This window comes from Gymnogyps californianus, chromosome 7, assembly GCF_018139145.2.
Source record: "Gymnogyps californianus isolate 813 chromosome 7, ASM1813914v2, whole genome shotgun sequence".
NCBI lineage: Eukaryota > Metazoa > Chordata > Aves > Accipitriformes > Cathartidae > Gymnogyps > Gymnogyps californianus.
The window spans coordinates 6,349,466-6,363,391 of NC_059477.1; the positions used below are offsets into that span (position 1 = coordinate 6,349,466).

Genomic DNA, 13,926 nt, shown 5'->3' on the forward strand with positions numbered 1-13,926 from the left:
TCTGCTTGTCACTCTGGCAGGACGCATTACTGTCCTTAACATTGACTGACACCAGGACAGAGCCACTGTCCTGAGGCTCTGGTAATAGGATTTCAGGAAATGCTTTCCCTTCACCTGTCAAAAAAATAATTCATCAAATAACTGTGTGGGTAATCCAAACCCCCTCCAATTATAAATCTGAACTTGGCATATAATGAAGAAAGCACTCAATCAGCTGAGTCACTGTACATAAAGACATATTGTAGAAGATGCTTCACAATGCATCTAATTACTTTTACCCCTAATTATATAAATTTGACAGGTTAGTCATATTATTGAAAAGAAAAATAAATGCATTTTAAGTGTAAAAAACCAAACCTTTGCAGCTTGATGTTCCTTGCAAGTCAAATACAATGGACTGTGTTGAATTGCTGGTTCCCAGAGAATGCTGCAGCACATCTGTACTGCTCCTCAGTGCTTCCTCCCAGTTAGTTGACCACTTTTCAGGAAGCAAAGAAAAGGCTGCCACTCTCGTATTTCATTGTAAGTCAAACACATCCTGTGCTCTACTATGGGGTCCAATCCAAAGCTTTCCACATCAGCCCACTTCAGAGTGAGTTTCTGAAGATTACTCTATCACGCCTCCTTCGCAGCACACATCTCATGTGATGTGAAAATGTTTGGTTTGACAAGAGCTACAGATCTCATCCTCCCCTCTTAGTACTTCCAAAATCCTCACCAAAGATGCTCTGTGTGTGTGTGTGTGTAGGTGGGAAAGGACATGGACAGGCATGGATGAGGGAGAGCACGTTGAAACTCGGTGGATCTTGGGCTGTGGGGTGCTGCAGAGCACCCCAAAGGCAAGGTGTCTTCAGGAGCTCCTCAGGAGCAGTGTGGGACTTGTGGCTTGCAGAGGCACAGGGCTGAGGACAGAACGGGGCTGAGCTGGTCTGCCAGGGGCAGCCCAAGTATATTTACAAATATATATACACAAACACATATAAAAAGGAATAGCTGCTTTACCGCCCTTACTTATATCATATCCATAACTGCTTCCTACGCGCTATGCCAAAAAAACCCGGCCTGTTGTCTCGCACGTATTTGCCTGTGACTTCGGTGGATGCTGGATCAGGCCCCGAGGCTGCCCTGTCCACAGTGCTGTGCACTCTCCCACGTTCCCATCGGTCCATTTGAAAGGACGGCATTGATGTGTCTCCATAATGCAGCCATTACCAGCGTGATACCGAGACAGATCAATCAAAGGCAACACAACAGCCAGATTCAGAGGATTCCAAAATTGAGGTCAGACTCAATAACTCTTAGACAGATGCCAAGAGAGAGAGACACACATATATACAGGAAGGCAAATTTTAACTGTGCAAACCTAAAAATGTCACTTGCAGTGATGGATTGGATGCATTTTGGCAAGAACTGTTATTTCCTCCCCCATTACCACTCCTCGCCTCTGCATCAGTGTTGGCATAAGGTGCCTTTGTCCTGGTGGCCTGACTCTAACCTTCCCCTTAACACACAGCCCTCAGATTTTACAGCACGAGCCCTGCAAATGGGTGCCCTGCTGCTTTGCTGTGCCCCAAAGGGACTATTGCACTGCTGCAGAATACCTCTCCCTAGAAGAGGCCCATTTCATGACTAAATCCCGGCTCCTGGGGCAGTCAGGTGCGGGAGAGCTTCCTCAGGCGAAATGCCTCAAAACATAACTGAGTTCTCATCAGCAGGGATGGGGCGATGGGCAGCTGCCTGGGAAATGCCCTGTTTATACTAGTGCTCCACTGCGGATGAGCTGGTTGTTGCAGTTGCTGGAGATTTATGGACTCCGACACAAAGGCTGAGAAGCCAGAGGTTTTCCTAGGTTATGGTGCTGGACTTGCACCAGGGAAAATAAAATCCCTGTAAATCCACTCAAACCCACAGTTTGGCTTAATTATCTCGGTCGACCTTGGCTTCCTGTGCATTTTCTCCTCAGCGGTTTGGAGTCAGTAAGCTACTACAAATGATTAAACGATTCACATTATTGGTAATTACGTGTATCAGAGTGGCATTTAAAAACCCTACCCGATACAACACACCACTGCAGTTAAAATTTACAAGCAAACACAGCAATGATGACTGAATTTGGTGGCGGATGGCAATCCTGATTTCAAGATGAAACTCTGAATCAAACATCAAAAATCCACTTCAACTTCCTGCTTCACAATGCATTAAGCATATCCAGCTAGTAAATACTAGTGTAAAATGGCAACACACGCCCCAGTCCCTTTGTAGCACTACAGTAAGTTGCCAACAGGTTTCTCCTTCAAAAAGAGAAAAATTATTAAAAATATATCTTAAGTATCCTAAGATGGTTTATGTTGCATTAATTAAATATGAACTTAGCCAGTGTGTGTGTGCACAGTGCACAAGTTTTCAGAGAGCTAGGAATTCATGCATGAAGGCAAGCAGTTTTAGGGACTTTTCTGGTTGTTAAGGACAAACAAAGATGCCACGAGATAAGCTATATTAAGACTCCCAAACACAAACTGTATGTATTGACAATAAGTCCCCACACCAGAGATCTTGCAATCTAAGCAGACAGTGAGAAAAAAGCAGGGGAGGAGGAAATGAGGCCACAAAGCAGTGATCGAAGCAAACTTCACCCAGATCAAGAGTAGTCTTGTTCCCTTGGCAAGTGTGTGTCCCTAGTCCCGTTGCCTGCCCTAGACCATACTGCCTCATTTTTTCTTGGTCTGCTGTTTAACACCTTGCCTCAAAAAGCAACATGAAAATACACTACTATAATGCCCACTGATGGGCAGCAGTGGGTTCCTGCCTACTCTCACCCATTAGCTGCAAACTCCTCAATTAAATGTTCAGGTCTCTCTCAGACACTGACGACCACTCAGAACCTAAGTTTGAGAGAGCCTGAGAAGAGCACTTCTCCCTTTCCAAGGAGAGGAAATTCCTCTTCATCCTGTAAAGTTATTCCCACTTCTCCACGTGCATGCATGGGACTTGTCCAAGACTGTGTGGAAAATCTGTGGCAAAGAAGAGAAATGTGCTCAGTCTTCCCATGGCCCACATCAACCCCTAAGAACTGCAGCATCTTACCTCTGTGATTCCTGCACATCTGCTTCGGCTTATTTGCTGGCTCAGCACAGCACACAGTTGGGTTTCAGCAAAGATACAAGACCTTGTTATCAACCCCACAAACAATCACCAACAGTGTGTTTACCTGAATGCTTACACAAGATTTCTTTTACCTTTGGCTTTCAAATTTTGGCTATTCACAAGAAGAGACTCTTAAAATCGAAACCCATTTACTTTTAGCAGAGAGATCCATTTCCAGCAATTGCTTAGGAAGTAACTGTAGAGTCCAAGAGCCTCAAAACTCTCCAGCTGCTGAGAAATTATGGATAGCATCTCCAAATGCTGTCAACAGCCAACAAACATTGCTAGAAAGATCTCTTTAGCATGCATGGATAGATGCATCAAAGCCAGTTGTGTCTGTACAAGAGAAATTCCTCTTGCACTGTGCATCTGGGGTTTAAAGTGGGAACGCTGCACAGAGAGAATTAGCATTTACTTCTAAAACAGGAAACTTGCTTTGCATATTTCATTTTGACACAGTCACACTTGTATTTTTTCCTCCAAATAACAAGCTGAATCCTAAAATCCTAACATAGTTTACAAATAGACAAAGTCCCAGTGAGTATCCAGTGAAATATGCCTGGGCAAGGGTGAATAAATGCTGATGCTGAATTGTGGTATTCCAGGTCAGACTGAGCAACACATTATTCTGCAAATAGTTGGTGGTTTCAAGAAGGTGTTGTTACTTGTGAGTAATAACAGGCGAACCCATTCTTCATGCACACGCAAACGCACGCAAGAGCAACATGAGCTATCCATGCACAACAGTTGAGCGGTTTCCTACTCCCTCCCGGCCCAGAGGAGCTGAGCAGCTGCTCTACACCAGCCTGTTCTCTTGTCCCCAGAGAGGTGACCCTGTCCCATCTACCAAGATGCACTAAGGCATCGTCACGCCTTTCCTGAAGTCTTCTCAGAGCACTGCCCAGGATCCTGGGTAAGGATGCAAGTTGTGCAAACCCGGATGAAGATGCAGCCCTTGCTGTGAAGAGCTAGTGCCCTTCCAAGGCACATGCTCCCTCGTGTCAGCTCCCCCATGCCCCAGGGCACGCTTGGCTCCAGCTAACATTTCCCCTTGGAGAAACATCATTCAGTGGTCTGCAGAGCCCAGTGTTTCATGGCGGGGCATCGAGGCATGTTACCTGCGGTCTCCCTGTCTGCTGCTGACAGCTCTCCATTGATCCCATTCTCTTTGGTCCGAGTGTACGTCCCTGGCTGCTCATGGCCGCCCAGCCCCGGCTCCTCATCCTCTTGGTAGGGAAATCCATTGGCACTTCTGACCAGTCCGGCACCTGCGCCGCCCTGTTCCTTAATTTCAGGTGAATGTGGGTGCGAAGAAGCCTCTGTTAGCTGACCCGAAGTCCAGTGCGGTGCCTTGGCTTCATCTTTCCTATCCTCCGCCATGGTTCCTTGCCTTCACCGCTTGGCCTGTAACGACATTAGCACGAGAGATCAGCTCCAAGTGGGTGACTGTGCCCCTGACCGTCAGGCAGCGACTGGGTGCAGCAGAGGCACGTTACCAGCAGCGCTGCCAGGGAAACTTGCATCCGGCAGATGAGAGAGGGTTTAAATGCAGAAGTGTCTCTGCTTGTCTGTCCTGGGCGTGAGCAAACTGCTTTAAAACCAAAACAAACCACAAGCGGTAAAAATTATGGGTCAAGTCCTCCCTGACTCTCATATGCCTTGCAATTATTAGCACCAGTTTCTTGAGGGCTGCCCTTTCGTTAATCTGATTTTAACTCACTAATTACGGTTAAATGTAGACCCACTTAACGAGAAGTGAATCGGTCATCATAATGCAACGACAGCTTCCCAGGGTGATAAAGGGAAGAATGCTACAACTGCTAAAAAAGTGAAGCTGCTGTTGCAATTTTCATTGCAGTTGCAAAGAGCGGGTGCTCTTTGGGCACAGAACCACAGGGCGATCCGTCCTCTGCAGCGCGTGCAATCTGCTGCTAGCCATGACAGAAACCACATTGGAGAACATTCACTGGGTTCCCAAACATATGTGCTATTTGACCCTGTTTATATCCCCTCTTACTTGCTGTTTCATGAACATTCACACTCATTCCCTTTTGTCCAAAACAGCCTGTGGGGAACAGTTGTTTCCCACACAAGCATTTGCATTCTCTTATGACTATTAGTATTTATACATAAACAAAACTAATAATTATTTGCTACTTCACACATATTTCACTCCTGTTAATTAGCTCTCATTTGTCCAAGCCAGGAAAAGAAGTCACTGCACAAGCCATAGGCTTTGGCTACTCCTCACAGAAAAATGTAGTAGTAGCTCCTCAATATGTAAGCCTAGGAAGACAACATATCGTAATCCATGTTTCCATGATAAAGTAACCTCTGGGGGGGAAAAAAAGGCTTTGCGTGAGCTAGCTACTTCCAAGTGAAAACCAGCAGGCCTTTTCCAAAAGCACTTGCCACCTTTTTTTTCCTGGGAGAAAAAAAAACCCCACACCTAAAAGAAATCAGCTGAATGCAGTCAACCAGCCACATATCACAGAGGCTGAGCAGTCTAGAAAAGAAGGCACAAAACTGGATGGTGCATATACTCCACAGACATTTGACAAAAAAAAAAACCAATAAAAAAACCCTAGTTTCCACAGAGTCAGGTCAGTTTGCAGAAAACCTCTAAACATGAGAAAAAGCTATTGTTATTTGTCAGATAATCATTCACAACTGATAACTTGACCTCTTTCTGATCAGATATTATTGTTTAATAATAATAGCTTTCAGAGCTACTTTGAATTAAAAAATCATGGTGAATCATGAAAATTAGATTTCATTCACAATAAACATGTGACACAAACTGTAGTTCTACCCCAAAAAGGACGAATAACTCTTTTGCCTCCTGGTGAAACCAGGGTGTTTCGGGAAGCGCAGCTCTGTCTGCTCTCACCCTGACCTAGCACCATTCCCTGGGGATAACCGATTGCATAAAGACTGCAGGAACAGGTGAAACTTCAAGCCCAGCATTTCCTCTGAGCTGTAATGAAAATGGTGGGCTGAGCAGTATCACAAAGCTCAGTGGCACTGAGACATGCCTTAATCAACCACAGAAATGGTAAACACGCTCCACATCCCTTTGCCTTCCCCTCCTCCTTTACCCTGATGGGAGACTCGTCAATGGGCCATTCTGCATATACAGCAAGAACCTTAATGCAGCCATCTCATATCATACCAGTAGAGCTGATGGGGTAATTATGCAGAAGAGAGCCCAAGCTGGGCAAAGACCATCTCCTACGCACCAAAGACATAACCCTCTGCCTCTAGGCCTGTTTACTGCATGACACTAGAGAACATTTTCTGATCAGAGCCTTTCCAAAACACGAGGCCAGGGGACAAACGTCTCCCTCTCTACAGGAGTGAGTAGCACACATCCAAAGCCACCAACGTTTGGGGCCCGAGGACAGAACAGAGCCTGTTCTGGGAAAAAAGGAGACAGTCTCATCTATGTCCCCTGAGGAAGCTCGGGGGGGGGGAAAAAAACAAACCCAAACAACAACCCAAACCCTAAACTCAAGGCTTTCCTCACCAATCTAGTGTGCTTTGAACCTGACAGCGAGCCCCAGGAGCCATACAAACCTGCCCATCAGCTTCAGCAGTTCAGCCCCTGGGTCACCCATGAGAGGAGCCCAGAGCCTCAGCAGGGCGAGGGAGGGTTACACAAGACCCAAGCGTGGGGCATGCGGTTCTGAAAATCACTGGGACAAATGTCACGGTTCTATCCCACCACCGCAGTTTGGAGGCTATTATCCCTAAGCGCCTTTCCCGGTTCCAGGCAGACACTCCCTGCTTCACTTGAAGCTCTTGAGGAAGGATATTCACATCCTTACAATGGACTGTGTCACAGAAGTCCTCTGTGAAAGTAACAGAAGTGCTTTTATCTTTAAAAATAAATACAGTGGGCAGGCTTCAATGAGAGCTGTGTGTATCTGGAGGCAGAATTTGGCTCAGTATTTATAATAGATGGTTACAGAGTGAAACATGGATGAATTCATTCTTGACTCTCTGTTATTCATCAAGTGCTCTCAGAGTTTATAATGGTAGTAGAAACACAGTGAGTCACACAATGCATCTTCGTACTCAGCAATTTAGCAATGACTATCTGCTGTACGGCGTGATTCATCTGCAGCTCAGGTTCAAATCCAGAATACACAGGTGTGCTTTTTACCATCAGGTTAGTTGTTTTTCTGTCATTTCATTAGCATACCATGGAATTAAATTAATCAAGTAATTTAAAAATTGACACAGAAATACCAAGAGTGGACAAATATTATGGTAGAATTTAAATAGTGTTAGGTATATAAAAAGAAGAAACCTGGAATAGTTTGGACAATCTAGGGAAACACAGTACTTCAGGGAAGCGAAAAGTTCCTCTTCCCACTATGACTTCCTTATTCTTTGCATAAACTGCAATGAAGGCTTTCAACAAATATCAGAAAAGAAGGCACAGCCAGTCCTCTAAAATGTCATGTTGCCTTAGTCAAAAATTAATTTGGATACTTATGAGCCTTTCTTCCCTACCCATTATAGCAGAACCTCATCATCAGAAAATACGCAGCAGCAATGTTACTAGTATGTTCTCACTCTTTTTCTCCCCTACCACCTGAAGTTGGTGGCAGTGAGAGGGTGACCGAGGCAGGCGCTCGACTGTGGCAGGAAGGGCAGTGGAGCTCACGGGCTGTACCAGCCTCAGCTGCGCCAACACCCCAGCTCGGCCCCTTACTCCAAAGCCATCCTGGTGACACCACACCAATGTGCCATGGGGCACAAGTACAAGCCTCAGTGCGGGCTGCGTTAGCTACATGGCACGGGATTGTGGAAACACTCCTCCCTCAGTATCTTCCTCACCCTGAAGCCTGATCAAAGCCAGCCATGCAAACCAGGGTATGGGAGTGGGGTGGGAAATGCCCCCTTCTTCCAGAGGGATCAAGCAGGCGCTGTTGTACACCACAGACCACATCAGTGATACTGACCCACATCTGTGGGCCAAGCGCAGCCCTCCCCAAAAGGCTTTCCTTGTCCAGAATGACACGGAGGATGCTACTGAGACTCTGGCCATTCCCTGTCCAGAGAGATCATGCTCCACCGGCAGCTGCCAGCAGCAGCAGCGAAGCAGCAGTGAAGAGACACTTCACAGACCTTAAATTCATGTCCTTGTAACTCCGGTGGTGCACTAGGGATGGCATTATGGATCTGAACTGGACATCCTGCCTTCTAAACTGATAACTTGTAGCAGAAATGATGGTAAAAACAAATTCCCTCATCCTTTTCAGCCATTTGGGAACTGTATGGAGACAGAAAATACTTAAATAACTTGGAATTTACACAGAGGGACAAACCTCGTGGGGAACGTGTGGTCCGACTTTGCAGTTACCTCCTCCTTTTGCAGGCACTGTACATATATTTCTTAACCCATATGCTCTTTTATGTGAAACCAGCTCCCGCTGTCATGGCTGGGTTGAACCAAGCCCGAGTGCTTTGAACTCAACACACAACGAATCACCCACAGTAATACAGCATGAGACCACACTATGCAAAACCCAAGATAATGCTGATTTAAACATCCTGTCATGCTAGCTGTCCTTCTATATATTTCAGGAGTACATTACAGAATCATCTTAACATTATATTAATATTGCCTTTGCATGTAAGCAGACGAATTTTCTACAAATTTCACTTTTTAAGAGAACAGAATTAGGCCAATACTGAAGGATTTTGCAAATACCCTGCCCTCCTGCTTCAAGCAATGTTTTTACCTACTCCTATGTCTATGAGTCCATTCACAGTGAAATGAGGCTATTTGATTTCAGGGAAGCTAATTCATTAACTAAGAGAAACAGCCACCTGGATACATGGAGGAAGAGCTACAATTCCATTTCAGAGGAGAGAATAACACTGGAGGTTCCTGAACGGAGAGACAACAGACTTCTCCAAAAAGAAAAACAAACCCTGGCAGGGGGCATAGCCAGATCCTAAGCTTATTGTGAGGGAGAGGGGAGGAGAGGGGAAGTGCCCCCTGTATAGCTCCAGGGCTAAATCCTGCTTCCCCGAGGGCTATTTAGCTCAGATGCACCATAGCACTGACTCAGCTACCCTGCTCCCGAGTCCGGAGCCAGGAGAGTGTGGGGATTGCTCCGTGGAGGTAGGCTGGGGTGCAGAGGCATGGCTAGCATGACCTCAGGCACCCAGGGCTTCCAAAATTCCTGAATAAGCCTGCCTAAAAGAGAATTTTTTTATGAAATTTAAGAAATTCAGATAAGTTCTTTCAGAGAAAAGAAATTTATGAGGTGAGGTGTTCATAAATTTTTAAAGAAAAGAGGGTGCCAAGAAGTAGAAAAGAATGAAATTGTCTCCAAAATTAGTTACAAAAAAAATAAATAAAAAATAATCTTTCCTTAACATAAAAAGCCCAAACCATATAACAATAGGGCACAATCTAACTCATACTGGTAAATAACACAACCGAGAAAACTTTTAATTCATGTCCACGTACCAACTGGCCAGTTGGGATGATGTGTCTGAATATTAAACATCAGGCACTGCGGATTAAGAGGTCCCAAGGGAATTTGACAGTAAATTTAACTTATCGACAACTATGTCTAGAAGAGCCAAGGAAAGCGGGAAGGTATCAGGAGGCCGGAATAAAAGCAACAACAGACAGGAAGTGGGAAATCTGGATGGACAAATTCCAATAACCTCCTGCCACCATCATAAAGCTAAGCCTGCAGTATGTAGTACCCAAACCCAATCAGTGCTATTTTCTTCACGGACTCTCCACATATTTACGAAACACGAGGGCTAATTTTGGATACCATGAACACATGGAGAGCTCTGCACCCACATTCCACTCCTTCATTTCAGCTAACATGCATCTTCTCTCAAATTAATTTGATTATTTTCAGATGTGAGTGGTGTGCTTCACACTGATCAAAAAGAACCACAGCAAACAGCATGGATGGGGAGAAAGTCTTATGGCAACTGACAGCGACCATGTTAGCTTCCCTCTTACTTAAAATGCTCGGTCATGGTCCAGAAGCCACTAAATGATTAACAAAAGTTACCACTTGATGCTAAATGTCTAAGTGCCGTAATTCTAGTAATACGGTATATTATTAGACAGAATTACACATTCTCTCAATTGGAGCCACTCTACCTCTCAAGCCTAATAAAGGATGAACAAGTTTCTCTGGTAATTTATAACAAATATGATTTCTTCCTTGTCCACTGCTTGAGTTATTAGCTTGCAGCTAGATCTCTCTTTCTCGACAATACCAGCAAGACTATCCTCTCTAATACTACCTTGCATCTGTTAAAAACACAGGCAGTATTCATCTCCTCGCACTTGTATTAGCATTTGGTGGTTTTTAAAGGCTTTTCCATTTCCACACTGCAAACAGTTAGTCAATAGTCACATATTCTTTGTAGAAAATCCTTTTGATTGTACCTTGGATTACAAAATGGATGAAAAATAACGGATGGCGCCTGGACCAGAGGCTGAACAAAGGAGGCTCACTGTGGAAAGATGAAGAAAATTTACTGCAATCTGCGTCCCTGCCAGAGCTGAGAACAAGGGATGGCTAGAGCCTCTGAAGCAGTCAATCAGACCTGCAGCACTGGCACGGCAGAGAGCAAGCAGAGAGCCAGAGGAGCAGCTGCTCATGCTCTGCAGTCCTCCGCTCCTTCCTGCACGGTGTCCTGCCCTGTGGGCGCAGAGATTTAAACCCTTCTCGGAGTTTCCCGCAGTTGGGCTGGGCATCAGTGGTGGCAGGCAGGTGGGAAGGGTGGGTCACCCTGCTGCAGGAGCCGCACAGCTCCTGATGAAGGGGAACGCTTTCACTTGCAGAAATGTGAATCTGACAGAGCCCCCCTGCTCTGTACCGAGTAATAAACCCTGCTCGGCCAGGCGGTACACCCAGGTGGCATGCAGGAGGGCCGAGATGCAGCACCACTTGCATTTCTGTTGGTAGCAAGCAGAACCTGCATCCTGCTGCAGAACCTAGGAACAGGTAAACATATGAGATCGAGTCTTTCAGCTGCCACTCCTGACCAACAAAGCTCTTCCTCCCTGGGGAAGGTATTCACTTCTCTGGGCTGCTGGAAAGCAGAGCGCAAGTGAGCCAACCTGCCATTGGGCGCTCCCTTCCCGAGACACACGGTTGCCCGGCACGCAGGGCTGCGCTTGCTCCCATGCCCAGGGACTGTATCAACTTGCTCAAACTCCAGAAATCTAAAACTGGGTGCCCTTCTCTCTTGCAATGGTGAAATCATGGTACTAGCAGCTTCTGCCTGCAAAAAAATTACCTCACTTTTAGCTAAAAAGCCAGAAGAATCCCTGTACTCTCCTTCCTGCTCCAACACCACCCCTTTTCGACAAACCGTTTCTATCCACAATGCTGCATTTTTACACCATTTACCATTCATCAAACACCCTCACACACATCTATCTATCTATCGCTAATCGTAATTGCTTCCTGCAGGAGAGAGGAAAGGCATTTTAACTGGTGAAGGAGATGGTAACCATAACAACAGCACCATGACAACTATAATTGATATCTGAAACAAGAAATAGGGCAAAAACTTATCACCAATAAATTTGGTCCATGATAAGGATGGCAAAGGCACTAAAGGAGCAATACCAGTCAGTAAAGGTGCCAACACAAAGAAACACAAGTCTCTCTGGAATAAATTGCACACAATCCTTCTGCAAATTTTAAGATAAAACACCATGACAGCCTTGTCTTCTGATCAGTAAACAGAGAAGGCAGTCCCTGCTCAATCCTACCTGAGATCTCCTCTGCCTCGGGGAGCTGGAGGGGCCGTAGGATTGAAGGAGTGCTTCTGGGAAGCCAGGATGCTTCCTGGCAGCCAGAAGACTCCCAGATTTCTCAGTGGAGTCTTTTGTTTCCAGGAGACTCATTGAAATGAGCCCTGAGCAAAGACGGCATTGCTCCCAGGGGAGGACCTCAGAGTCAGACACACTGCATTGATTTTTCCACCAAGCACAATTTCAAATGGGCATCGTGAGCCCTCTCCGTGCACTTTAGAGAAGGCATTGCAGTTGGCAGGCTTGTTTGAAACATGAGGCTCTGCAGCCATTAGCCAGCAACCATCTAAACAACCTGTGCCAAGGCCCTGACTTACAATCCTGGCAGAGAAAAAGATTCACCGACACTTGTGGCTACATTGGCTTTTTCACCCTCGGTGCAGGAGGCACAGAAAAAACACCATAAATAAACAGCACTAGCTCCAAGGGCTGTGTGCAGATAAAGTTATTTGGGGTGTGATCAGACAGGGAAACGTTCAAAGAAACAGCTGCACTACGTGGCCCTCTCGGGGCTTTTCAGGGGGAATTCAGCTCACCAGTTTGCTACACAGGATAGCTCAGGGTGGGCACGCTGAAGTGGTCTTTTCCCATTGAAATACTTTGTCACCTTCTGCACAGCTTCCCTCTCCTAATCTCCTTGCTTTTCAAACCACTGCAATAATCTAACTGGAAATTAAACCTTTCTACATGGTACACTTTGGTTCTTCCACAATATGAATAAATGGAGATTTTTCAACTCTATATTTAAGACTTAATGAAATAAACACTCAACAACTCAGTCCTTATTTGTACTTGTACAGTCTGTTTTTCGCTACCAAAGTAATTATAAAAGATTTGCCCTACTTATTACAAATACATTTGCAAAAAGCTAAGAACAGAGGAAACCTTCAGTTTAAGGAGATGATTTTGAAGGGAAAAGGAGATTCAGATAGCATCCAGGAAACATGTCTCCAATAGAAGAAACATTTTTTTTTTTTTCCCCTTCATATTTCCCTCTTACCACAGCGGTCACTTCAAACCTCGACAAGACGACGACAGCTGAAAATCCATAACAACAACAACAACAACAACGCCACCGAGCTGGAGGACAGGCCATATAAGACAAAGGTGCTCAAAATACTGCTTAAGGGGAAAAATTCTTCATCAGCCAGGGAAGAAGTAGTATACAACTTGACATAGTCATTGCAGGCTGGGCGAAAAAAATGGCAGAACTACTAGAAATACTCACAAATACATTACACTAAAAGCACTGTGGCTGCCAACATTTCACAAGTTTGGCCAGCTGAAATCTTGTCAGAAACAAACACTGGCTGGCTAGTAAAAATGAACATTGAACGCTTGGTTCCCCTCCCCACTGCCACTTCCATTATAATTTTCAGTGCTTATAAAACGCTGAAACAAAGTCATCTTCCGCTTATTTATCACACAGGTACAGAAGGTGACGGCAGCACACACTACCCAGTTTACGATCTTCTAATTCTTAGACTCTACTTTCAAGCCTGTTGTTCGAAGGAGTGCCAGCCAAACTGTGTATTTGCCACAGCTACTGCAAACAGGCTACATAGCTATGCGCTTCCTTTGCCCTCAAATCACACTAATCAATACTTGTATTTGGATAGAGTCTAGTAAAGGTAGTCCACGAAAAGGCTGGAGTGAAATTTTGCAGGATTTTTTTGTTCCCCACACTGACCTTGCTAAGACACATTGATTTGATGTTGCATCTCTTCTCTCAAGAGACTCCATAATGGATGACAGCTCAGATTAGGTAGCAAGGATTTAATTAATTATGCTAATATGTTACTTGCATATTCTCTACATAGGATAGGTCTATGCCAACTTCAGTGGAGCTACTCTGCATGCAGGTGAGGCAAACTGGACCAGTTAGCAGAGAGGTGCTACAAACTTAACTGCTAAGCAAAAACTCACACAACAAAATCTCATTTATCCAGAATAAGCACTTT

The 13,926-nt window shown here is 45.1% G+C and overlaps 1 protein-coding gene across 3 annotated transcripts in view; it reads right to left on the minus strand.

Annotated features, from left to right (window-relative positions):
* The window catches only part of MAP2 (microtubule associated protein 2), a 229,209-nt gene that overhangs the window by 65,588 nt on the left and 149,695 nt on the right, over positions 1-13,926 (minus strand). For all 3 annotated transcript variants that reach the window (XM_050899942.1, XM_050899941.1, XM_050899938.1), the window contains exon 5: positions 4,263-4,548. In XM_050899942.1, the coding sequence (XP_050755899.1) occupies positions 4,263-4,524 (262 nt within the window). In that variant the 5' untranslated portion in view covers positions 4,525-4,548. The remainder of the gene's footprint in view (positions 1-4,262; positions 4,549-13,926) is intronic.